General features: G+C 38.3%; 1 protein-coding gene across 1 annotated transcript in view; it reads left to right on the top strand.

Annotated features, from left to right (window-relative positions):
• The window catches only part of SCML2 (Scm polycomb group protein like 2), a 72048-nt gene extending 46737 nt beyond the window's left edge, over window positions 1–25311 (top strand). The window contains exons 8-16 of the mRNA XM_056499393.1: window positions 1506–1756; window positions 6697–6832; window positions 8694–8897; window positions 13316–13498; window positions 14538–14651; window positions 17887–17991; window positions 20413–20694; window positions 21383–21546; window positions 23007–25311. Coding sequence (XP_056355368.1) covers window positions 1506–1756; window positions 6697–6832; window positions 8694–8897; window positions 13316–13498; window positions 14538–14651; window positions 17887–17991; window positions 20413–20694; window positions 21383–21546; window positions 23007–23132 — 1565 coding nt within the window. The 3' untranslated portion in view covers window positions 23133–25311. The remainder of the gene's footprint in view (window positions 1–1505; window positions 1757–6696; window positions 6833–8693; window positions 8898–13315; window positions 13499–14537; window positions 14652–17886; window positions 17992–20412; window positions 20695–21382; window positions 21547–23006) is intronic.
• Window positions 25312–25885: the final 574 nt, after the last annotated feature.

Here is a 25885-nt window from a genome sequence, read left to right as displayed (position 1 = left end):
GTTTTATTTTTTGTTTTACTTGCTTGACAGAAAGCTTCAACATACTAATATTTTCAGGGAAGAGAGATTCCAAATTCACAAAATTCCAGAATTAAGAGCCCCCTATGCTCCATTTCCAGTATGAATTAGTGCTTTGAATCAGGCAGTGGTAACCAACACAGTCAAGGCCTGCTTTAACTCTAACTTGCAATACTTCTCCAAGTTATGTTACTTTAAGTTTATGGTATTTAAGGTTAGGGTGAATCACATGAGTTTTACGATCAGCAAGATGCAAAAGGCTGTGATAGGGGCAGTGTGACACTAGAAAACAGTCTAATTTTAGTGTAAAGGTTTCAAGTTATTTCAAATACGTTGTGTGTTTCTTTCCCATACCCCTCAACAAAGGTGGTTTGATGTAAAAAAATTTCCGTTTCATCTTCTACTTACCTGTCCTGCAACTTTTGCATCTGTCTGCCTGCCAGCAGCTGAGCCAACAGAATGGAGTATTTGTTGGCCACTAGGACTTAGTATTTGCTTTTTGTTGGCCACAGATGCTGCTGTAGCTGGTGCAGTGCATCTTTTCATTGAGGATATGTCCTCATGTTCTGTTTGGCATCCTTTTTGGGTTCTAATCTGCACACTGGGAAGGGAATTGGTAAAACCATCATTATTTCAGAGAAGAGCGAGTTGGGTGGCAATGACCTGTTCATTAGGAAATTTTAATTGAATGAAATCTGGTTACATCTTAGAGCCTCACACCAGATTATAATGCTGTCACATCATATACATATTGGAACATATCCAGGTGGATATCTGTTGGGATCCCATATTGGATTGGGATGGGAGACTAACCCACTTCACTTCAATGTTAAGAATGAAGAAAAGTCATACTTTGTGTTTGATTTTTGGAATCCCTTCTTCAAAATGGCACCAGATAGAAAAATCTGAGCATTGTTATGTGAGTGTGACTTTCTAAACCAACATCTCAGACAAATATTTATTAAAGACATTTTGCCTTTCATCAGTTTCTCCTTGTCACTGGGATGATTTTCTTTGCTGTTCAAAGTTGTTTTGTAGTTCCCTAGAAGTAGTTTGCATGTCTTATAATTGTGGAAACTGCTCTTAGTGGAAAAGGGATGTTTTATAGGCTGTATAATTTGTGAAGTATTTTTGAAGGCCTTCTTGATGAATGGCACTTTATAAATACTGTAATTCAATTATGGGAAGTGTTTATAAGGTGAGTGGATTAATTCTTGGGTTTTTTTCCCCAATTTTTATTTGAATGTTTTTCTCTTAGGAAAGTCCCTCTAAAAGAATGGGTACAAAGAGTTCTCTCTTTGGCTTCAATGAAGTTCTATAGTTTCATGCCAACCACTTAAGTTCAAAGTAAAAAATATATTCATTTTACAATGTAAATTGTGCAGTACGCTTTTATTTTTTTTAAGCCTTTGTTAGAAAAGTTGCTTTCCATTGTTCATTTTGAGGTTTTTTTCCCCCCCTTCCCTTTTGTTTTTGTTTTTCCTCAGTTTCCATTACAAAGAGCAGTGCAAAAATCCAATCTTCCCCTTCCAAAGTGACCCGGCGTTCAATGCAGTCTCCACAGAAATCTGCTCCGGTACCAGCGCAGCGGGGCAGGAAACCAGGTCGGGGCAAACCCCCTGGACAGTCTGCAGTTCCCAAGAAGGGCAGGTCTCCTAAAAATATTCCCCTGACAAAAAGCACCTCTCATACTGAAAATCTTAAAACAAGGAAAAAAAGTTTAAAACCTGGAAAAAAGGTTAGTCCTTATCTACTACTTTACTTTATATTGCAAAATTTTGTAGTGAGATTTTTTTATTATTATTACTTAATTTTCTGTCTTCAGCCTTCAGGGCTTTACTGTTTTCAGCAATTGATTACAAGAACAAATTTAGAATAGTTTTTCTGGAATATTTTAGTATAAGATCCTGTGGATTATTTTATTCCCAAACAAGATTGCTGTTTTATTTGTGGGTGAGTAATTGGTGTTGAAAAATGCTGTTCTGAAATAGAGACACAGGAAAGCCTTTAAGGTTTTTAGTTTGGGTTAGTTTGTTACTGAACCATATATATAGCTTGCAGTTTTTGTTTTTTGGGGATTTTTTTCAGGTTTAGAAACAAAGAATTAAAAATAGCTTGGGCTTTATTGCGTAATTTAGGCTTTTTAAGCATACAGCTTGATTTGCCAAAAGAATCTCATGGATGCCCCCTAACCCTGGATCTTCTAGCATAAAGCAGGAAGCTTCTTTTTCTCTAGATGTGAGCCTGATTATGCCCTGGTCTGAAAGGCAAGATGCCTTTCTCCCTGCCCAGCTGAGGCAGACCTGGAGTGTTGGCAGCTGCCTCCAGCTTCAGCTCTGGTGGAGCTGTTTGGTCAGGTACACACTGGAGCTGCTGTCCCCTCACCTCACTTCCTGCTGCCACTGGCACCAGCGCTGGTGGATGACCAATCTCTGAGTGAGCCAGGTCAGGCAGCTCAACTGGTAGACAGCACAGCATCCATCCCTCCTATCCTTCTTCGTCTGCTCCTCCTCAAAAAAGCACAAATACTACAGCTGCTGCAAGGAAGAATAGGATCACAGCAGGGCAGACTTAGGGCAATTTGGATTGCCATGGATGTACAGTCTATTTTCTGAGGCTTGCTCATGCACAGCAGGCTGTCCAAGAAGAGTGGCAATCCTGTAATGTCTTTCCTCAGGCAATTTGAGTCTGTCCTTGTGCTCCTTCCTGCTTGCATCACTAGTGTGGAGGTAGGGGGAAGTGCTTTTTCCTGGTGTTTCTTAGGGGGTTTTTTTTGTGTTCATTCCCCTTTCCTCCCCACAAGAATCAAAAAGTAGAAGTTTTGGGTCTTTTCTGCTCCAGTCTGCATCAGTGTGAGTGGTGGGATCTATTCCTAATAGTGTGTGGGAAGAAGTGGAGTAATAGCAAGGTGGTGATTCTCACTTCCAGCGATTGTGCTGGTCAGTGTGATGTGCTAGTGAAGTAACATTAGAGCATAGCCAGAAGATCTAGTATGAAAATGGAAACAGCATTTTGTTGAAATGATGATGACAAGATAAGAAATAATTTTGAGGACCATAAATTGAAAGCTGAGCACTCTTCTCTGCTGCCTGCCCCTTGCAGTCAGACATGCAAACTGGTAGGCAACTGATGGAATTGGTTTCCAGTTTTGTTTCTCTCTTACTTGGTGTATAAAAATGCACAGTGACAGAGATTAAAGAGGAGAAATGTGCTCCTATCCAGGCTTAGGTGGTGAGTGGGGTGTTTTTCTTAAGTCTGGGCAGGGTTTAAAGGATAGCATTGAGCACAGGATGGTCATGTCTTAAGGTCTTATTCAGGTGTGTCAGGATGTGCACTTGCTTGTAAGAATTTGGTCCTCTAGCTCTCATTAAAAAGAAATCAAGAGGCTTTATCTATATTTTGAAATAGTAATTGGAGACACCTTGCCATTAAAAGAGGCTTCTAGGCCCTGGGTACCTGAAGGTGTCTGCTTGGAGCATTTGACACCTGGTTTGTGTGAGGTGCTTGGATGTACTGTTTGGGGAATGGGTGTTAGTGCCTGTCCTGAGGCAGCAAATCTGAGGTACCGCTATGCACTCCTGATTTCCTCTGTGGGAGCAGGCAATGGAGAGGTTTTGCAAAGTCTAGGTTTGATACATCCAATTTGGGATTTTTGCCTTGTTAACTTTAGCATTAAAAACTTGAAAAATTAGCTCCTTTTGAGAATTCACAGAAGGCTGTTATTGCTTTGGTAAGTGGTTAAATTGCCAAGATGTTATACATATGTGTAAACTTTTCTTTGGACTATTACACCTGTTAGCATAAGGGTAAAGAGAGGAAATGGGGCTTTGTGGGAGTTCTGTGGACAGGGTGTGTCTGACATGACGTGCAGCCGTACAGCCTGTACACCTCACAGAGTATGTATGCAAATATGCAAGTGGTATGTGCCTAGAGGCTTGAAAGAGGCTTTTTTTCTTCCACCCACCCCCCTAGATTGATGCAAAAAAAAAAAAAATCCCTCCAGATGTTGCACGAAATTGTTATGCTTCAAGTGTGAGCTGGCTATTTGGTGTATTTAGGGACATTGGTATCTGCCTGTCTCTCTGCAGAGTTGTTTGAACTTATTTACCCCTTTAGGTTTTTATGCTGCAGTATTTGTCATTTTGCAGATATTAACTTTTATTATACAGCCGGAAATGTTGAGCTGTTGCATTGTTTTTCTCCTTTATTTAAATTTTTTCTAGGCTCTGTAAGTATGAGATGCATGTTGGATTTTGTTTTTCATTTGTTTCTCACAGCTTGCGCTGTATGTTTTTACTCTTCTATAATAAAGAAGAAACCTTTGTATATCTCTTTCATTATATTTTTAAGGAACACTTTACATAACAGCGCAAATAATTCCTTTCAGAATTTCTTGAGGAAACCCCTTGGTCTGAGTGTGGGTACCAACCCTAAATTCAAGCCCACAAAAAGAGTTTTTAAGCATTAAGCTGGTGAAGTTGTCCTGGTGGTACAAGCTGTGAGCCCTACTCTCTGCAGGCAGACAGAGCTGATGTGCCCTCCCAGCTGGCAGGGGCCAGCCAGCCCCAGCCACTGTGCCCAGCCCTGCTGGGAATGTGGCCTGTCTGATGAAACAACAGGGCTCTGGGCTCACAGCTGGCTGCTCTCACTGGGGGTTACAAAATGAGAGCCTCAGCTGAGCAAGCATAACATGCTATATTTCCTTCTGAGGGAGAAGGTAGGAAACAGCCAGCTAGTCTCACCACATGTCTGCATTGGTGTGGAGAGTGGATGGTTCCTTTTAGTTTAGTGTTTGTATTTTGTTTTCATGCATACATTTTCCCCCATTTCCTCATCTTTTCCTTTAATTTGACCACCCATTTTTGGTAGCTTGGTAAAAGAATCCTTGCTACAGGGGGCCTTCAGGAATGTTCAGATCAAAACCTCAGTCTTCCCAAGTGCATTTTTTTCCTCTGTATTGAAGATGGAGACCTTTCTGACACCCAATGTTAAGATAAATGATCAATTCCTGACAAGTAATACTTCACTACTTTGTTCTGTGCCACCTCATCTCACATAGCAATGCCAAGCCTTGGCAGTCTATTCCTTATGTTCATGGTGATTCCACCCAGTGCCATATTTTCAAGTATTTCCTCACAGCAAACCTATCTTCTTCAAACTAAGTGGCACAGATTTTTTTCTTAAAAGTGCCCTGAATTTCAGAAGAAAATTAATTTCTTCTTTCTGGGTGTTGTGAAGAAGCTAAGCACTTCTTCTTTTAGGAAGTTATATATTCTGATTGCTTTCTATATGGTTTTCAATACATTACTTGGAAAATAGGCTGCTTCTAAAAGTTTAAAGGATAAATACTGCTAAATGGAAGAGGGCTTAGCCCTCCTTAGCAAATTGACTGAATTTTTACTTTACTATATATCAGTTTTAATGGTAAATCCTTACCACGTGACCACAAGTCTCTGCTGCATTCAGCAATGTCAAGACCTTGGGTAATCTCTTACATTCCTAATTTTAGCTAGGTAAGAGAGTCAAAATGTAATCTGTTCCCATGCAAGAATAAGCAGTGGAGGGAAAAGGGATGAACTTTGATTTATTATTTCTTTTATTTAGATGTATTTTCATAGTATGTCAGAACACATCACTGATCTCTTCTCTGGTGGCCAGTGACAGGATCCAGGGGAATTGCCTCAAGTTGTGTCAGAGAAGGTGTAGGTTGGATATGAGGAAAAGGTTCTTCACCCAGAGAGTGGCTGGGCACTGGAACAGTGCCTTCACCCAGGGAAATGGTTGCCACACCAAATCTGACAGAGCTTGGGAAGTGTTTGGACAATGCTCTCAGTCACATGATGTGAGTCTAAGTGATGTCCTGTGCAGGGCAGGAGTTGGACTCAATGACCCTTTGGATCCCTTCCAAGTCAGCATATTCTGTGAAATGTGATGTGCACATCTCTTTTCTAAATCCCAGTCCAAACCAAATTACAACAAAATTCTCTTTTCCTCAGGTGGAGAAGGTAATGCACACAGACCAATCTCTAAATCACTGTGCTCTGAACTCTGGTTATCTGTCGTATTATAAGCTGCAAATAAGTTTGCTTTGGGAAAGGAAAACGCTTTGGCAACAAGCATGACTGGATTGTGACTACATTCTTGTTTGAAATCTTGCATGAAGCACCTGAAAATTCCTGGAAGTGGTTACTTGAGAATTTCATCCCCCTTTGAAACAAGCTAAGGGAAAATACAGGTGCACTGTATTGTTGACACCTAGATGTGACTTAGGGTTTTCTATGACAATACATACACACCCCAACTAACTTGAGCTGTGATAAGCCCAGATGGAAAGGCATGGACAGAAAAATACCCCAAAATACTTATTCCTAAGATTTTTAGAAGAGTCGTGAATTAGTGTATAAAGCTCTTCTCCCACTTTTTAGGGAAAGGTGGGCTCCTTCCTAAGTCATTTGTCTTCCACTGCATTACTAAAGTGGCTATAACTGTGAACTGACAGTTTCTGGTCTTCCTTTCCTGAATTTTCCCTTCAGAGCTGTGTGTGGTACTTTTCTAGTAAGGAACCACACACATTCATTAAGATGGTAATTGATAGCAGAAAGGTTGTGCAGACTCCTTAAAGAACATTAAATATTTTGACTCTGTTTTCTTTTTTTTTTTTTTTCTCCTTCTTAACAGAAAAAAATCTTGCCAGAGCAACTGACTCCTACATCTCCTTCTCCTCAGTCATCTCCTGAGGGGGAAAATGGCACTGCACAGACACTTAAAGATGGAATCACTTTGTCTGGTGCAACTGCAGCAGTTATATCCACAGGTAAAAGAGAAAAAAAAAAAAAAAGTGTGTGAAATGCCTTCCATGTTGGGTAGTTTCACTTTATGAAGAATGTGCTGCAAACTTATTACTGTAAGTCATTATCCAGCTGCCTTATTTTTAAAGCTATTTGTAGGAGCCAGAGTTACTTTTCAGAAGTAGTATTTTGGTGCCCACATTATAGCAGTAAATGCTGGGGCACAGGGACTTCTGATAGGTCTGCTAGACCTGGCAGTTTGTTCCTGTGTGAAGAAGGAAAGGGTACACTTCTTTCATGTCTGTCCCACTCCTTAATGTATGAAATGGGAATAGATGTAGCTAAAAGCCCATATGATTTTCTGAACCCATGCAAGCTGTACTATAATGTAACAAAATAGAGATTTTATCTCTATATAGCCTTACATTAAAAGAAACAACTCTGTTAAAACCCAGTAATGGCAATCAGAGGAAATACATTCCTCTTTCCAAATGTTTGCTTTTTTTTGCCTCTAAATATAATGAAATGTGTCTTGAAAAGGATTGGCAGAAAAGAAATAAGCTAGTAAATGAACTAACCCATTGAGGAACTGGTAACCCTATAGTGAGACAATTCATATATTGTCAGCCGAAATCTCAGAACTTTCTAAAAACTCCATAAATTACGATAATTTTGCTTGAGTTACTTTTTTGAATTTAAAACCTCTTTTTACAATAGAAGTTGTCAGGCTCTTCTCATGCCAGTCTTCTCATTTCAGTCATGGGTAAGGGGAAAACATGTACCTACCTTTTTCCTAGGAAAATAAATCTTTTGCAAAGCAGTTGTTGTTGAACCTGGACAGAAAATGCCATACTATTATTGTTGATTTGTAGCTTTGATTATTTGTAAAAATAGGTTTCCTTCAATTTGGAGACATCAGAGAGTAAACAGATATGCATGAAGACATTACGTCATTAAAATTCTTGTAGAAATACTTTATTTTTAAAAGCTCAGGGTTTTTATCTAAAATCAAACTATGGTTCAGAAAATATGTCAGTCTTTTGTGTAGTGGAATGTTTAGATTGCTCAATCACCACAGAGGCACATTTTTTCATTAAGCTGTAATAATGTCTCGGGTGCATTCTTGGTCATGTGGCAGACAGGATGATTAAGAAAAAAAAATCATCGTTTACATGTTTCCCATGTTCTTCTGCCTTGGCAGTTGTTTTAGAAGACAGTTTCACATTGTCTCTTTAAAAAGTAGTTACAAAAGTCCTGTATGATTGTTTTGTGCTACACTTTAAACCACCTTTAAACACTACAGTGTTTGTAAAGAAGTGTTTATTTAGCACAGGCCACATTTCTGTGTTGAAGTCCTGTGAGTGGTTCAGGTCTTCGAAGCTACAGGCCTTGGTAGCCACTCTGTGGGATGTTTATGTTAGTGCCATATGGGTGCTTCAGAATGAGCATCAGTGGCAGGTCTATAACAAGATTCTCTTTGTTGCAGCTTCTCAAACAGGAAAAAAATAGACAGTAACTTGGTAAGGCATGCTCTGTAGAATTGTGACTTGGTAGCTTGGAGTCCTGCTGCCAGTAATTTGTACTTCACTGGAACTAGTGTATGAGAAGAGATTAATCAAAACACAAGCACAGATCATGTCAGCTTTGTTACATTAGTGAGGTAGAAGCTTCAGAGAGCAAGAAAAAAAAGTGAGTTTAGGATTCAGTCAAAAGAACCTTGGTAGAAGGGCACTTTCTGCATGCTCTGAAAGTACATGTGCACAATTGGCTTCCTGAGTTCACCAGTATAACTCTTCTGCAGGATTAAAGCTAAAACGACAATTTGCAGTTCTAACTTGGAAACATGGCTTGGTTCTTTGGCAGTAAATATGGCTTGTACCTTTTCAGTGTGTGTTTATGTGAACAAACATGGAAATTCTGGGCCTCACCTGGATAAGAAGAAGGTTCAGCAGCTTCCAGACCATTTTGGACCAGGTCCTGTCAATGTGGTACTTCAGCAGGCTGTACAGGCTTGTGTGGATTGTGCCTATCAAGCCAAAACAGTCTTTGGATTTCTGAAATCTGGCCATCATGGAGGGGAAATGATAACTGGTATGTGATGATACTCTCTTTTGTTTCTTTACTTGTTGAACTGAGGTAGAGCAGAAGAACTGAAGTAGCTTCAATGAATTTATATCACTTTTTACTGTGTAAACACAGGTGTGAACATTGATGATGTATGATTTATTTTACTCTGAGTTCAGAGTGATCTGAACAATTCTTTAAATTTAAATTAAACTATAGTAATAGCAGTGTTTAAATTACAAATGCACAATACAGTTAGCTTCTTACACTAAGTATAGCTTGTGTACCTCATTTAGCAGTTGTAGTCAAACATTTGTCAAGTAAACTCACTACAAGTGAAATAATCAACGTTATTAGTTCAAGTCATTCGCATAATCTTATCCATGCATGGTGTTTGTGTTCTTAAGGCATTAACCAATTGGGTGACAAGTCTCAAACTAATCTGTTTAGCTACCAGGCAAGTGATTCCGCATGTTAAAGTTGCTGCTGCTTCCTTTACCCCATTCCACAGAACTGCAGCAGTATCTTATGTGACTCTTCATCCACCTATGTCTCCTCTTACGAGATAATTTATCTACAGGCCTGCCATCAATATGTAATACATATAAACCTATCTGTATGTCTCAATCTGACTAGCTGCTGCTTAGCATTTTCTCCTTCTAGGCTAGGAAATATCCTATGTATAACAGTTAGCACATCATTTCATAATTCCATCAGTGGCAGTAAAAGATTTGGCATTACTTTAATCTCTTTATATTATCACCAGATGTGACAGATGATTAGTGGACTAGAGGTTCAGTTAAATACTCATAAAAATGTTGCTGTCTAACTGTATTTAGAGAGCAGCACCCCAACCTGTGTATGACAGAACTACAGTGAGCCTTGCTTAGGCATCCACCTGAGTTTATGCACAAAATGGATGCTGCTTCTCTGCTGTGTAGTAGAGGTGTAATAGCATTGTATATATGTTGTTTTGGAACTGGTACTGCTTTATTTTTTCAATATATCTGAATATTTGGTATATTATTAATACCTTGCAGTACCTATTTCAGACAAGTCAATTTTCTAGAGCAAAATGCTCGGAGATGTTCATTGACAGTATTCTGTTTGTGATTGTTCATCATGAAGGAATAAATCACAGGCCAGTGGCATCTCTAGGCTGTGACTGAGTAATTGAAAATAGTAATTTCAAACAGGAGAGAGAAATTTCAGATTCCTTATATAGTTGTGGCTTGTTTGCATTCAAAAATTCCGTACAAAAAGGATTTACTGTTATGCACCTGGCTTCACCCCAAGGCCTGTATTCTGGATTTGAGGAACCTGGTGATGTGGACTGTTCTGGAAGCAGAATCCTGGTCTGGCTGACAGTGAGCCACAAGGCCCCAGTGGGTTTCCAGTGTTCTTGAGCTCTTGCTTCTCCTTGACTTGTCAGACAGGTAGCTGAGAAGTGGCTGAGCAAACACTCCCTGTCATTTTATCAAAAATTTGTATGTGATAAATTTTGTGAAGTATAAAATATGACTTAGATTAATGTAGCACATTACATCTAGCTGTGCACATGAATAGTAAGGAAGAAGAGGGAAGCAGCAGTAGAATAAAATAAGCTATTACAATTGTAGGCTTTTTGTTTTAAAGTGGGTTTGGAGGGTTTTATTTGGGTTTTTTTTTTTTTTTTTTTTAGACTGTCAAGAAAAAAAATGTTGTGGCAGAGAATAAGCAAAGAAACCTAAGTCTTTTGTGAACTGATGCTTTTATAGAAAGTATTATACCTGCTGTAGGAGGAAACTGTGCTGATGAGGACATGGATAAAATAATCTTGCTGGAATATATGGAATAATTAGTGGGTTCTTTTGGTTCAGCTGCCAAAGAAAATAATTGTTTTGAATAAAATTAAATTTAGAATTTTTCCATCTTTTCTTTCTCAAACAAAGGCACAAACTATTTTATTTTTGCTTAATGCATAAGCTTTCAATTCAGGCAAATAAAGCAGAGAGGAAATTAAAGGCTTGATTAGCAAGCCCACTAATGATGGTGGTGTCAGCTCCTTTTTCTCTTTGTAGCACAGAGACTATGGTGTGTGGTGGGATGAAATAGATTGAGGCTCAGATAAATTTTCTCAAGCAGAGAATTAAAATCAGACTCTAGGATGAGTTTCATCACTATCAGAAAAACACATTTCTCTGATTGTTTCATTCTCAGTTTTTCTCCTAGCTTGAACCTGGTATGTAAAACATACTTAAAGAATAGAAGGTGAAGAAATGAATATTGCACTTCATCCTGAGGGCTGGGGTTGCACATGCAAGCTCCAGTCCCTGTTTATATATCGTTAAAATTGAAATTATTGCACCTCACTGGTACTCCTTTTTATTTTTTCCCTTAGCATTTATTGGGGAATGTTTCTCCCCAGTAAAAAAGGCCATATTGCTTCTGTTTTTCCCAAGCAGAGTAGACAGTTGAGCCTGGGGATCTGGATCCCACACCTTGGTTGGAGTTTGTATGGTTGCTCTCAGGTGTTAAAAGTCCAGGGGAGCTGTGTTTGCACTGAATCTTTATTTGTGGATTTTTCTCATGGAATGTTTTGCTGGGGCAGTCACAATGCCTCAGCTGTTTCATGCTTTATCTTCCTGACAACTCTTGAATAACATTGTTCTTTTCAATATTTTTTTCTTTTCTTTCAAAATGAGAAATTAAGGGGTACAGAATAAGTCATTTGTCCAAAGGCCATATAGGAAGATCCATAAGTCTATTACAGAGCATTTTAAATTTCTGCTGTAGCTGACTACTGCCTTGCAGTAAATTTGTCAGGAGGTCAAACTGTGGTGAGTCTCACAGCCCATTTGCTCTCCAGAACTGGTTGAGTTCCAAGCAAAAATTTGGCTTTGGAGACCCCTTCCCCAAACAGAATATAGTGGACCTTGTGTCTGAACCACATGTGGGACTGTTAATCATTAACATTTCATATGGACATTGGAGCCTCGGAAAAAACCTAATAGGCTATGGAAACACCTTGGTTCTGTAGTACTGACTTTTAAACTTCAAGCACTTGAGCTGGTCAGTCTGTCATGAAAGCAAATGGGAGAGGCAGCACATTATTGTTGATGCTGGATGGTTAATTCACATTAACTCTAATCAGAAGCTTCATTACATTGATAGGGTAAGTAATTGATACTTCAGATTTCCTAAGGAAGCCTAAAATACGCTAGACTTAGGCATTTTCTTTGGTTTTGTGTATATTCTCTGTCTCTTTTGTAACACAATATGGAAGTATTCCTCAATTCAGATCTGTGAATAAAGGCTTTCTTGTCATTTCTGGCTTTTTTTTGTTTTTTTAAGCATCTGCTACCAACAAAATGTGATCCTTTAAAGCTCTGCTTATCATTTGTAAACTTATGTTAACAACAGAAAGCTGCATGACAGGCTGAAAACCAAAAAGACAAATTGATGCATAAACCTGGTGTTTATGCCACTTCTTTTCAGCCCTAAGCTTAAGTTACAAGTTCATTCCTCCTTTGTTCTAAAGTCTTCCTAATCACAAGTAACTAAAATTTTCAGCTGATGTAATGGTAATTATTTGTCCATGTATCTGTAGTATTGAGTCTTTTCCAAACCTGACTAATTTTCACAAAAAAGAAAAATATCCTCAGCTGCCACACTGTTTGAGGGCAAGGAAGAGGTCAGTAAGGAAAAGACATAGGCACTTGTCCAGGCTCTTTGTAATCACTCAGTTTAAAAGACAACAGATCCATTTGTGGCTGCTGTGGTATCTCTGCCACCTAACTCCCGTTGAAATAAATGGGAGCTTGACCACTGTAGTGTTGACAGCAGGATAGATTTCTCTAGTGATAAAATAGCAAATGGCAAAACAGTTTCTGAGTCAGAATTTCAGTGGTAGTGGATGCCAGCACCTTACCACAAGCATTCTCCATTCAGTTAGAAACTGAGAAAAAAAATAATAAAATTGTTTCATTTCTTCAGGGTATTTTTTTTTTGCATGGCGTTTTTTTCTTGGTAGTTTTGTTTTTCGTTTGTTTTTTTTTTTTTTTTATAATAACTGTTTGGGCTTTCTGTTGATTTTTTGGAGGATTTTGGGGTTTTTTTTAGCAAGTATTGTAAGGGGTCTTTCTTGTGCTATCTTCAAATACGTGGTAGAGAGCTTGCTGCTTTATAAGTGATGGAAATTCCACATAAAGTTTTGTTATACTGGTGTGAATCCAAAATTATTTTATTAAAGTAAGTTTCCATAGAGCAAATTTAAACTGACATGGATCCAATGGAAGGTGAAAACAGTCCTTTGGATATAAATTTTTTTAAACTATCAGAGTGATTGTTTACTCCTCTCATGTCTTGCATGGTTTAAATCAAGTCTTCTTCTTTCAGTAAATGGGGGTATTTTACTATACTTCATGATGCTTGGGGGGTGTTTGACATAATCTTCTTATTCACAGCTTCCTTTGATGGGGAAAAGCATGCCATCAATCTTCCTTCTGTAAACAGCGCATCGTTTGTCCTGCGCTTCTTGGAGAAACTGTGCCACAGTCTGCAGTGTGATAATCTCTTCAGTAGCCAGCCTTTCAGCCCTTACATGGGATGTGCACACAGTCCTATGGAGTACGATAGGAATAAGCCAGGTACTCTTAATCACTTGTTATTTTCAAGTGCTCTTATTCCTGAGAAATGTGGGGACTTTATGAAATGCAACTTTTTAGTCTTTCTGTGACATGAATTGCTTGAAATTAATACACTTCAGTTCCTAGTGAATGGGTTCCAGTGTGGAAGTGCCTTGACAGTAATGGATAGGTCATACCACATGTGCAGAAATAATTTTGTTCAGCAAACTTCTCCTTGTAGGCAAGCCAGAAAACATATGTACTTTACCTCTGTGATGATACTGCTGAAAAGACAAGCTCAAAACTTCACATTTCATTTGTTAAATTTATGTTCAGCTCATAAAATAAATTTATCAAAAGATGCTTGCTGTCTGTGAGAAGGTACTTCCCCTGAAAGGGAATTCAGTCTAACCTTTCCAACACAAGTAGGAAGTCTTTTCTTTCTCTTTTCTCCTTACTTAGGGGTGGCTCAAAAAATTTTACGTTCTACTATATACAGTCCAGTCATCTAGTAGAAAAACTTGTGAAACTGGCTGCTTGTGAAATTTTGTGTGAGTCCAATACCTTTGCTGCACCAGGAAGGTAGAGTGAAGGGGAGATGAAATTACTTGCCCAAGATCTCCCAACAGTTTGTTTGTAGGACCTGGTATTACAAGTCACAGGTGAAGCCAGGAGTCACAGCTGAGATAGCCTTGTTGTCAAGACCATGTCACAAGGTTTATATGGGGAATGAAGCTTCCTCAGAGCTGTTTGATAGCTGAGTCTGTGTTCTGGGTGCTGGTGTAGAAAATTTTTTTGCCTCTTTCCAATGAAGAAATTATGTTTATAATTCTGTCTATCATATGTCTATCATATTCTTTGTTTTAACTATTCAGGAAAGTAGACAGGGTCAAGGTAATTCAGCTTTGAAATTTTGTACTGAAGAGACTGAGTCTGTGTGACACAAGAAATGGAACTCTACCTAGTGAATGGCTGATGTCTGTCTTTGCTTCTGTCTCTGGACTTTGCCTATGAGCAGCTTTATGCTAGAATAATAGGTAGTGACTTTTCCTCTTCACAGCCAAAGAAGAAATACCTGAAAACAGGAGTGCTAAACGATACCCTCAGGACTCTCCACCATATACTGCCCCTCTTTCCCCTAAGCTTCCCAGAAACAATGCTCATCCATCTGAAGGTAATTATATTATGTCAGAATTATATATGAGGATTATTTATGGTTTCAGTATTTCCAGTCAAAAAGGACTGAGTACAACATATGTGTCTGGTTTGTCTCTAGCCTTTGACAGGTCAGGGTGGAAGTGTGTTAATTATTGATCACTGGCACAGATTTTGCACTTAAGGAAGATCTACTGCAAGTTCCAGCAGTGCTTCTCCCAAATCTGCAGCCTTTTCTGTGAAGGGGCTCAGGCACACAGGTGACAGATGAAGCCTCATGCTTCATATAGGGCTACTGAGCAGAAAACCAATTGCCTCGAAATGGGTTAGGAGGTAAATTGGAAGCAACTCTTAACTCTAGGCTGGGTTCATTAAGTGAGTAAGGGTGCAGCTTGATGATACAATTCAGATGAGTTTATAGCTAGCTGCCAGTGGAAGTTGTGATCCCTGCTCCCTTTCTCTGGCTGGGTAGTGAGCTGAAGCAGTGAGCAAAAGCACAGAAAAAATTCTGGTGAAGAGTCTTGTTTTACTTCTCTGGAGTGACTCTCTGTGGACTTGGATGAGCACAGGGAAGGGTTGAGTGAAAGGCAGCCTTGGCCAGGGGAGTGGTGTGGCCTCCCTGTGACGGCTCGCTCTTAGGTTGGTGTAGTTCACAGATAAAATAATACTTTTTTCTGTGCTGCAGCTCAGCTGCAGTAACTGGGCAGTAACTAGCCTTAGTCTGCCTCAGATGTGAAGTAAAGTGTCTAGGTTTAAGTTGTCAGTGAGAGAGACAGCGAAATGGTTGAGTAACCAGTTTGCTACGTAACTGGTTAAGATGTGGTAAGTTGATGATACTGCCTTATCCCATCTGATGCAAACTTTCTCTTGCACATCATTTCCCAAGGCTTTTTTGAAGTATGATGGGGATTAGTTATTTTTTCCTCCTTTTTTCCTTTCTTTTTGTTTGTGATCTTGAAATTATTTTATGTCTATTACCATGAGTGGGGGCAGAATATCTCTTCTGTGCATATTAAAAAGCCGTAAGACTACAGTTAAAGCAAAAAAGGATGTAAAATTAAAATGTTCCAAATGATAGCTTACTTAAAATTATACTTATTATTATTTTGTGTGTGTATATAACATATTCACATCTTTATATTTCCCATAGCTATTATATACAGTTCTGCATTGATTATCAACTTCTGTGTCTTCACGAAAGCAGCTCTGGTTTAATTCCAGAGATATATTATATATCTAAGTTATATTTTTGGTACTAACTTAATAAGTGTGGAACACTTAATAACACTTAAATGAAGTTGTTTCATTTTGAGCAAAACAAATGTTTAAGTAGATCTGCAGTATCTTGTAAGAAATCCTAAGTCAACATGAGTGCACATACTGTTTTTTATTCCTTGTTTGCTAGTGGATCTTTTACAGATGGAGTCAGTGTACCCTTTAAAATACATTTTAAGATCACTAGTTCATTGTAAAATGCAGTTACTTGAATAAAAAATAATTAAAATAAGTGTTTTTCCATGGTTTCAGAGGTTTGAATTTGTACTCTGTGCATTTTAACAGGCAAAGTGTTCTCTAGCATTGTGTGTTTCCCATTAGGGCAATGTCCTCTGCTGAAAATCTGGAGACAATTTTGTAGCGGTCAGTCATGGGTTGGTTAACAAGAAAGATCTGCCCCCAAAAAGTTCTGGTTCCATTGAGACACAGTTGTCTTAAAATAGTTGTTTTGAAATATCATTTGAAGGCAAAATGGAGTAATTGTGGGCAACGGTCTTTCAAACAGCTCGTTTTCCTTCTGATCTGCTCAAGGATATGCTTTGCAGATTTTGCTGCCTTTCTTGCTCACGAACGTTTTCTTCTTAAAGTTATGAAAGATAAAGGAGGAGGGAGTGGGGAATAACTCAGACTGCCTTCCCCTGAAAACAGAGTGTTCCTACTACTGTGTCCAATTACATCATTTTGTTATGTATGAAACAGAACAACTGGCTTCAAATTCCCAGAAGAGCCTCAAGAAAACAAAACATCCAGTTCCTGCTAAGGCTTCAGTGCCTAAGCAGTCTGCTGTCATCCTTACATTTGAAACTTAAGGCCTCTTACTGGCCTTTCATTAATCCACTCAGAGGTCAGGCATTCTGCAGTGGAACCTCCCATCTCTTTCTATACCTCTGTTAATCACAGCTGCTCACAATGCCGAGGTGGGTGAACTGTCTCACTCCATGCATTGCAGTGCTCCATTTGCTAGATGCCAATTTTGCTGCAGTTTGTTTGTAGAGAAGCTGGATGAATGAGATTGGAAAGTGGATCACATACCATAGCTACTGAACAGGAAGCCTTCCCTAAAAAAATGATGGGAAATAGTCCAGTTTTTCCACCTTGTGTGCATGAGTTTATAATTTACAGTAAGATAAATTCAAATGCTCATATCTTGGAGGAAAAAAGCAGAGTTGATCTTTCCCAAACCTAGTATTTGCTTCAGGATATGTACCATCAGAGAGAAATCTGGGATATAATTGGAATGATTACATTTCAGGTTCTTTTGCAATTTTAACATCTTTTTTTACAGAAATCTTGACAAGATAATGTAAACTAATTATTAAAAAAAACAAAAAAACAAAAAAACAAAAATCCACCTACATTTGGATTCCTGCTAGTTTACTATAAAAACTTAAAATATGTTTTTTCTTAATATATTACATTGAGTTGGCTGATACATGCTTGAATACTCCAGTTAAAACTCTCTGCTGGGGATTGTTGTCTCCATTGTTTCATCCTACCTTTCAGGACTTCTGAAATCTGAATCTGCAGATTCAGTCAGTTAAACATTATGCTCCTTCATACAGCTTTGTTGTAACAATTTAAGATATCAGCTCTGCCTTTTGGCCTTGGACTGAGATGTGGTTTCATTCTCTACAGCTCTAATTTTTCCTTGGTTGGCTACTTTTTAATTTTATAGTGTGCATCATTGACTTCATCTCTTAAAGTCTCTCTGAAATTCTATGGAATGATACCTTTTGTTTTTAATCTTGGTAAGTTGCTGTAAGTACTGAGAAATATAAAGGCTTTTATTTTCTTGTTTGTTTTCTTTGAAAACCTCACTAGCTTCTTCTTTGCTTTTTTCATTCAGGTCTAACAAACTAGAAAGTTTTGCAATGGTTATTTTAAAAGTTATTTATATGAAAGAGAAGGACTTGTATCCATAAATGCTTATTTTTTCCATGACTATCAAATTTAGTAAAAGATGTTGCATCACCTTGCAGATAAGAAGTCCAGGAAGGCTGGACATAAAGATACAGGAGCAGGCTGTCCCCACATGCTGAAAGACAAGCTTGAATGGAAGAAGACTGTCCTGGCTGAACAGAAAGGTCTGGCTGGAACTCAGGAAAAAAAAGGACCTTTGGAAGAAGGGGCAGGAAAATCAGGACTACAAGGATACTATTAGGTTATTCAGGGTGAAAATTAGAAAGGTTAAAGCCCAAATAGAACTTGATCTGGCATAAAAGACAAGAAAATATTTCTCATTTTTCTCAGCAGTCGGGACAGCTAAGGAGAATCTCAAGCCTTTATTGGATGTGAGGGGAAACAAAGTGACAAAGTTTAAGGATGCTGTCTGAAGTACTTCTTGCCTCCTTTTCCTCTGTCTTTAGTACTAAGATCAGTTGTTCTCCACGTACCCAGCATCCTAAACTGGAAGGTAGGGATGGGAAGCACATTGAAGCCCCCACAATCCAAGGGAAAATGGTCAGCATTTAAGACATGCACAAGTCTCTGGGACTATACAGAATCTACCCAGGAGTACTGAGGGAGCTGGTGGAAGTGCTCACCTCCTTTCACCTTATTGTGCTCTACAGTTATGTGAAAGGAAATTACTGGGAGGTGGGAATTCAGAACTTCTCCCAACTAACACTTTTCCCAAGCGATAGGACAAGAGGAAATGGCCTTAAGTTGCAAATGGAGAAATTCAAGTTGGGTATTAGGAGAAATTTCTTCACTAAAGGCTTGACAAGCATTGGAACAGGCTACCCAGGGTTGAGTCACCATCCCTGGGGGTATTTAAAAGACATGTAGATGTGGCTCAGTAGTGAACACAGTGGTACTGGGTGAACAATGGTCGTTGTGGCTTTTTCCAGCCACAATGATTCTATGGTTCCATTCTGTGATTCTATAGTCTTGCCTTACCAAATTCACTAAGTGGGATCTGGCTCTCTGAGAGCCTTTAATTCCCTTTCAGGGTTATGCTGTTTGATGGTCAAAATACACATAACAGTTCTTTACTGTACTACACTTTAAACAGCATTCAGAAAGAGAACCTAAGGCCCTGTGAAGCAAGTTGAAAGCATGCTTGAGAAGCTCACTGGGTTTTTTAGGAAAATACTCTTCCTTTGGCTTTAATTGGGCATTTGCCCAAGAAATTCTTTAAAGTTTTCATATAAGAAGGGTAATAAAAAGCTTATTTCAGGAACTTGTTTTGCAGAATATACCAGTTCTTATTCCAAAAAATATGCTGCCTCACTAGCATATGTTTTACAACTTCAGTACAGTTATTTTCAAGATGGTAGTGTGGGGCTTACACTTCTATGAACCTGTTAGCTATATTTTTCCAGATCATAACTCTCCTGCCAAAGCAGCATTTGTTTCATACAGATTTGTGCATCATGCTTCCAACTTCTTTCTCGTGCTAGATATTGGCCTGATGCAAATGTAGAGGAATATCTGTGACTGCTAGTGAATGGAGTGGTGTTCCTGTTCATTTGGATTTTTTTTCCTCACATAGCATGCTTCTCTCAAACAGACAGAATTGGGCTAAATGGGAGTGGAATTTTCAGTAATCGAGCAAACCTGGCTCCTGCCTCATGGCCCGGGGAAAGGGACATGCTGAACTCCCTTCACGTGGCTTAGAATCAGTACTGACAGACTTTAAAGGTTCCCAGGACTACTGAGTGGATGTTGTTTATTGTTTGCAGAATATAAATTCACTGAAAAGGCCTAAAACCCAGAATATTGTTATACTCCCTTCCTGAGACTTTTTTTTTTAACTTGCTCCATGGGTTCAGTAATTTACTGAATCTGTAGGTTTCCAGAGTCTGCAGTTAGAGACCCTGAGACCCTGCCCTATGCAAAGAACTGTGTGTAGGTAAAGCAGAGTGGTCAAAACATGTTACATTAGTGTGCCATACCAGGCACTCACTTCTGTGGCTTTGCCTGTAACCACGTCCCTTTTTAATAATGGCACCTCTGTCTGAACCTGTTGGGGTCCATAGATAATAATTGTCTACTTTTTTTCTTTATGAAGTTAGTAACTCCCTCTGCTGTTAAGAACTTACTAAACAATTGTTAGTTAACATGAGGTTTTTTTTTTCTTGCAAAATAAATGCTGTGTAATATTACTTGTTGGCCTTTTAGTGATATGTTTAAAAAACAGTGAAAATTATCGACTAAAATTATTTGTTGTATCCATATTTACAGCAGACAATTTTATTTTTAAAAATATTACTCTGTCATTTCCCTGCTCATACCATTCAATAAGTACAACTAAAATGACTAATGGAAGAATGTCTCAAACTTGACATATCTAATATTTTGCTGCAAAAATAATGCTTTAAAATACAGTAAGAGCCCACTGATTAGTTGAGGACAAGGGACAAGCATTCAGTCTCAGTGATTGTCTCACAGGAGATTTGTTAACAGTGTTACAATCTGTCAGTACCTTCAGGAGAACGTAGCAAGGCCTAGAAGGGTGTGATGTCCATCACTTTGAACATATTGATGCTTGCTTTTTTGTGCAGCAGAAACATTGCCTATAGAGGAAAACAGCACTTCCAAAGAACACCGATTTTCTGAGGATTCTATGGATTCTGCACTTAATTCTGTAAATTCGTCCAACCCAACCTGTCGAAGTTCCACAGAGTATCGCACTTCAGGAAATGCTGCATATTACAGGAATTCCCATCAGCCAGCAACTGCTACCTCAAATTCAGCCCCAGTGCTGCGCAGGCTGTCCCTGAGCTCTGCTGGGAGCAGTGGTTACTATGAAGTCAGTAGGAATCGAATACAGAGGCGGATTGAAGGTACGCTGTTACACAAAACCTTCCAGAGCATGTAACTGTTCTGTTAACATGCAAAGTTATGATTAAAGTTCTTTGCCATTGGAAAGCTTACAATATGGAGTGAAATGTGCTGCTGCCAAGCATGTCAGGCTTGCTAATGTAACTGCAAATACAAAACTGTTAGTACTAATAGTGTAGTGCAAGCCAGGAAGGGTCGTTCCTGCTGCAGCTGGAACTGCTGCTTCCTTCTTGCTACTGTGATGGACCCTGCAGCAAGCCATAGCAGGGATAACTGTATGCAGCTCACTTCTTGAGCATCTTATCAAATATTGCCATGTTGCTGAAGTACAGGGATAGGGTTTCCTACTGTCTGTCTGCACAGCTTCACTTGCCTTTGCCTCATTCCCAGTTAATAGCATCTTGGCACCTAGGAGCCAAATACAAGTAAAGCTAATCCCTCTAGGTATGTCACAGTGTTAATGTTTGTGCTGCTGTAAGTATTTGCAGTTATAGAAGGCATTTAAAGACAAAAGGAACAGTACAGTATTATTAGAAGGAAAATAAAGCATCCTTTCATTTTAATATAATCCAAACAATGCATAAGAAATGCCTTAAGTTTAATATTAAAGTATCCTATGTGAAATGAAATGTGTTATCCCTGTACAAACTAGTGATATTTCTTCCTTTCACTATATTTTTGTATTAAAAGCTGCAAGTTCCACAACTGGACCAGATTTGAATTCACTAAAAAGGGAACCTTCAAGAATATTGAATAAGGATCCTTCCACTTGGTCAATAGAGGAAGTAGTGCGTTTTGTGAAAGAAGCTGATCCACGAGCACTGGCTCCACATGCAGAACTCTTCAGAAGACATGTATGATGCATATCCATTCTGTTCTAGTAGATTGTGTCATGTTAATCTCTTAAAATACAGCTTTCATGTCTATCAGTCTGTTTGCAACTGGAGGTGTAGACTCTTTTCCTATATTAGAGAGAGGCTGAAAATTACTTTTTCACCTGAAACCCCTCCTGCAATATATTTTTTCTTTCTTTCAGACTAATATAAATAGCCACCACTTTCCAGTGTATATGGAATAATGCCAACCTGGAAGCACCCAGGTTCTAATGGCCATCATCCCTGGCACCCCTGGTGTTTCTAGAGACAATGGCATTCTCATGTACAGTGTAGGGCATTCAGTCCCCCTTGTTTTGGAGACTTACTTTCCTAGAGCAGAGATTGATGTTAGCCATTGTTGGCTAGTCATGCGGCCATTGATACTAAAATTCAGAGCATCAGCTGAAATATTTAATTAATCTGTTTGGGAAAACAATGTGTAGGGTTTCATAGGTCTGACAGATGTTATATTTAGAGACAGAAACTGTATCAGTTTGTGGTGGGTTTTTTCTCTCCTCCTTCTTCTTACTGTGCCTTTCTATGGTAGGTTGCTGCTTTCTTATTTTATTGCATATATGGCCCTCCAAAAAGAGATTGGCTTTCTCTTTAGTAGTATTTCACCCATGTTCTGCTCCAGCTCCTACTAACAGTTTAATCTCTGAGTAAGCTGGATTGGAAGGAAAAATCAAAATAACTTCCAGTGGAGATTCCTGTCTTATATTTTATTCTTAGTTGTATAACAACAGTAAATGTCACTTTTTTTTTCCAGGTTTGTGTTTAATAAAGTAAGACAGTGTTTCTCTTTATGGTGCTTTATGGAACTAATTGTTTGTCTGTGGTATGTAATGATACTGAGAGCTTAGGACTGTCATATTCCAGCAGCTTCTCAGACAGTTGAAATTTGACTAAGTTGTCCTTGGTCTTGATCCTGACAGTCTCTTTGGTTCAACATGGAAATAGATCTGTCTAATTTCCCATACTTAGATGGTCTCTAGCCACTTCCTCTCTGTGACCGTTCACACATGCTTGCCAAAATCCTCCCCACAGCTGTTTTCAAGGTTCAGTGCAAGGCCTCAGTGCTTGGATCATTTAATCTCTAACTGCACAGACCTTCCTTTGCAGCTTCTTTTTCTTTTTTCCCTTGACCCATTCACTTTTTTCCCTGGTTGGAAACCCTAATTCTGAGGGCTGTTTGATCAGTTTATTTTATTTATTATAATTTTCTTTCTTTAACATTCTCAAATACTTAATCACACATTAAAAATGCTAAAACAAATTAAATTTCAGTAGTCATCTGTAAATTCAAAATTACAGTTACTGTCCTATATATAGCAGATATATTTTTACTACAGTATAAACAACTATAATGTACTTTTCCTGTTTTACCATGCAGCTTGTTAAAGTAGTTGGCTGTTGTGTTTATTCTCTTCCTTCTGCAGGAAATTGATGGGAAGGCACTACTCTTACTGAGGAGTGATATGATAATGAAATATATGGGACTGAAGCTGGGGCCTGCCCTAAAGCTGTGCTACCACATTGAACGACTTAAACAAGGGAAGTACTAGCCAGTGGCGTACCACAAACTCATGTGTTTGGATCACACCAAGCTCTCAGGTTCACAGCCATCGCCTTGATTTGAAACTCTTTTGCTGATATAAACCTCTATTTTTTTAATGTGCTCTCGAAATATAAAAGAGACATTCAGGATAAAGGGAGGGAGTGATTTGTGTTGCATTCTAGTGTTTTTTGTAAACTCTTTCACAGAAAGTTGTCAGGGAAGGACAATTGATCATACTGGGTGTGGGCAGGTCTGGTAAGAACGCTCTCCGAATCCTGAAAAGTGTGTTCTGTGTTACAGGCTTCAGCCAACATGTTCATATTCAGAAACAAAACAGCTGAATCCCAAAGGGAAATAATAAATTAAACCAGCATCAGGTGTTAATAATTTTTACAGGGGTGGCTGTAAACTTTTATATTGCAAGAAAATCTTAAAATAGAAGATCTCATCTCTGTAGTGAATATTCTGGTCTTTCAGAAAAGAGGAAGGGTTATGGAAGAGAGGGCTTAATACAAATATAAGCTTTTATAAAGTGTGATTATCAGTCCTTTGGGAAGTAATGAGGACAAATGTATCATATATTGTCAGTTTAGGCAGGCAGTAAATATTTCTGTTTCATGGAAGGTCATATTGGCTGTATAAACAGCCATTTCTGGGACAGAGTGATTTCACTGGAACAATGCATCCACATATTAAACATTCCATCTTTTTGTTAAGTTTGGCATGGATGTGTGTTCATGCTTTTTATATGTACATGTGTATGTGTCAGGGAAATACATACTACATAAAAATATACATACACACTGTACATATATATTCAGTTTTTTAATATGTACTTTGCACTGTGCCAGAGAGAACTGTACAATTTCTTGTTGTTTTTTTTTACCAGTAAATTTAGTTGTGTATTACTTTCATTAGCACCTGTTTAATTTTTTCTTGGAGTCAGAAGGTGACAAACAATCAAAGGATTTCTTTATTCATACAGGCAAGATCCCTGTACTATGCAATACTCCTGGTTATTCATCCCTTAACTCTGAGCCATATATTCTGATATGTATTTGGAAATACACATTTGATTCCAATGTTTTGGGTTTATATTTCCTGTGAGGAAGTGCTACTTTGTAACTGATAAACCTTTTTTTGGGTAAAATTGGTGCTGTTTGTATAAGCTGCAAGAATGCGTGGTGATAATAAAACAGTTTGTTGTCACTGCCAGTTGTAAAATACATCAGGGACAAAAAAAATATACTTTCTGTTTAGGAAACTGAATGTACTGTATGTAATAGTCAAGTGATAAAAACTGTTAGGGAAGGTGTAGTCCTAAAATGGTAGGATTTATTATATCTCCTAATGCCTTTTTATATGAAAGCATATAGTATAAATGTATTTTTTACAAATTCCTTTTTTGAGAATGACTTTCTTTATCCATAGACTGATACTCATCAGATTTCCACAGAGGTACTGCTAGAAAACAGTGAATTTTGTGACTCTCAAGCCCAAGTATTTTGTTATTTTAAGTGACTATAATGCAATTTCAATTCAGAAAGTCATTTGGGCCCTGAGAATTGTTTTTGTTATTACATCATTAGACATTTGACACTAAAGTTTATCTGCATCGATTTGTTTTGCATATCTTTTGTGGTGCATGTATGCTTAGATGAATAATACAGGCATGCTCTTTATAGTAAGAAAAGGTCAGAGCATTGATTGAAGAAACAGAATATTTTTCTCTTGGTGTTAGAAAAATACTGACTTAACTTTCATATGATTACACCAAAAACTATATATTAGGAAAACATCATGCCCCATGTGTTCAGAATATTGTTTATACATATATATAATTGTATACTACTTCTTCTGTGTTTTATTATGCTGAATTTGAGTTCCTCAGCATAAAAAGATCTCATGCAATTTAAGTGGAAGCAATTGACTGAAAATAGTTCCCATTTTTTCATTGCCCTTGGCATAAGACAAACAAAGATGTTTAAATTTTCTGTTTGGTCTTTATGGAATGACATTTTTGTACATGGCACTATTATTGGTATAAATATTTGTTCAAGGCTTTCTGTGCACCCATGTGCACAAAGATAACTGTGATGTTGCTGTACCAGAATTTCTCCGTGTGCTGTAGTGTGAGATTCAACCATTCTGAGTCTTACAGCAGAATACATTTTTTATTCTTTATTGTAACTGTCTGTTCTGTTTGATGCCGTGTGGATGTGAGCACTCTCTGTGTAAGCAAGGGTGGCTGTCTGATCTGGGCAGTTCATGGAAACATCTGATATAAGGAGGTTTTAATGAAAAGGGTAAGATCATTCCAGCCTTATTAATTTGAAACAATTAATGTTTGAACTTGGGTTGTTCTATGCTTTCAAAATAAGAATTTAGTTTTGTATGTCTCATTTTGCAACTTGCAGCCTACAGAATTCTCATATAACCACTGAAGGAAAGAGACTTATAAAAACTGTTTGTACTGTGTTCAGGTAAAAACACCAAGTATTTTAAATCAAAGCTGTTAATGGCAGTAAGTTTGAACTTCATACACTTGAAGCTTTCTTATTTCTGTGATACAGATCTCTCTTGTTCCAGTGACTGTTATCAGCAATCAGCCAGTGCCTGAGAAGGAACTTGGATTGGGTTAATGGTAACCTCACAACTGTCACTAGTAGATGATGAAAATTGGAAGTTGGCAGTGCCAGTAGTCCAGAGGCATTTTGTGTCTGATCTCCCTCAGAACATACTTAGTATATTTTTTGTGTT

This window comes from Oenanthe melanoleuca, chromosome 1, assembly GCF_029582105.1.
Source record: "Oenanthe melanoleuca isolate GR-GAL-2019-014 chromosome 1, OMel1.0, whole genome shotgun sequence".
NCBI lineage: Eukaryota > Metazoa > Chordata > Aves > Passeriformes > Muscicapidae > Oenanthe > Oenanthe melanoleuca.
Note: the sequence above shows the minus strand (reverse complement) of the source record. Positions and strands in the feature narration are given on the sequence as shown.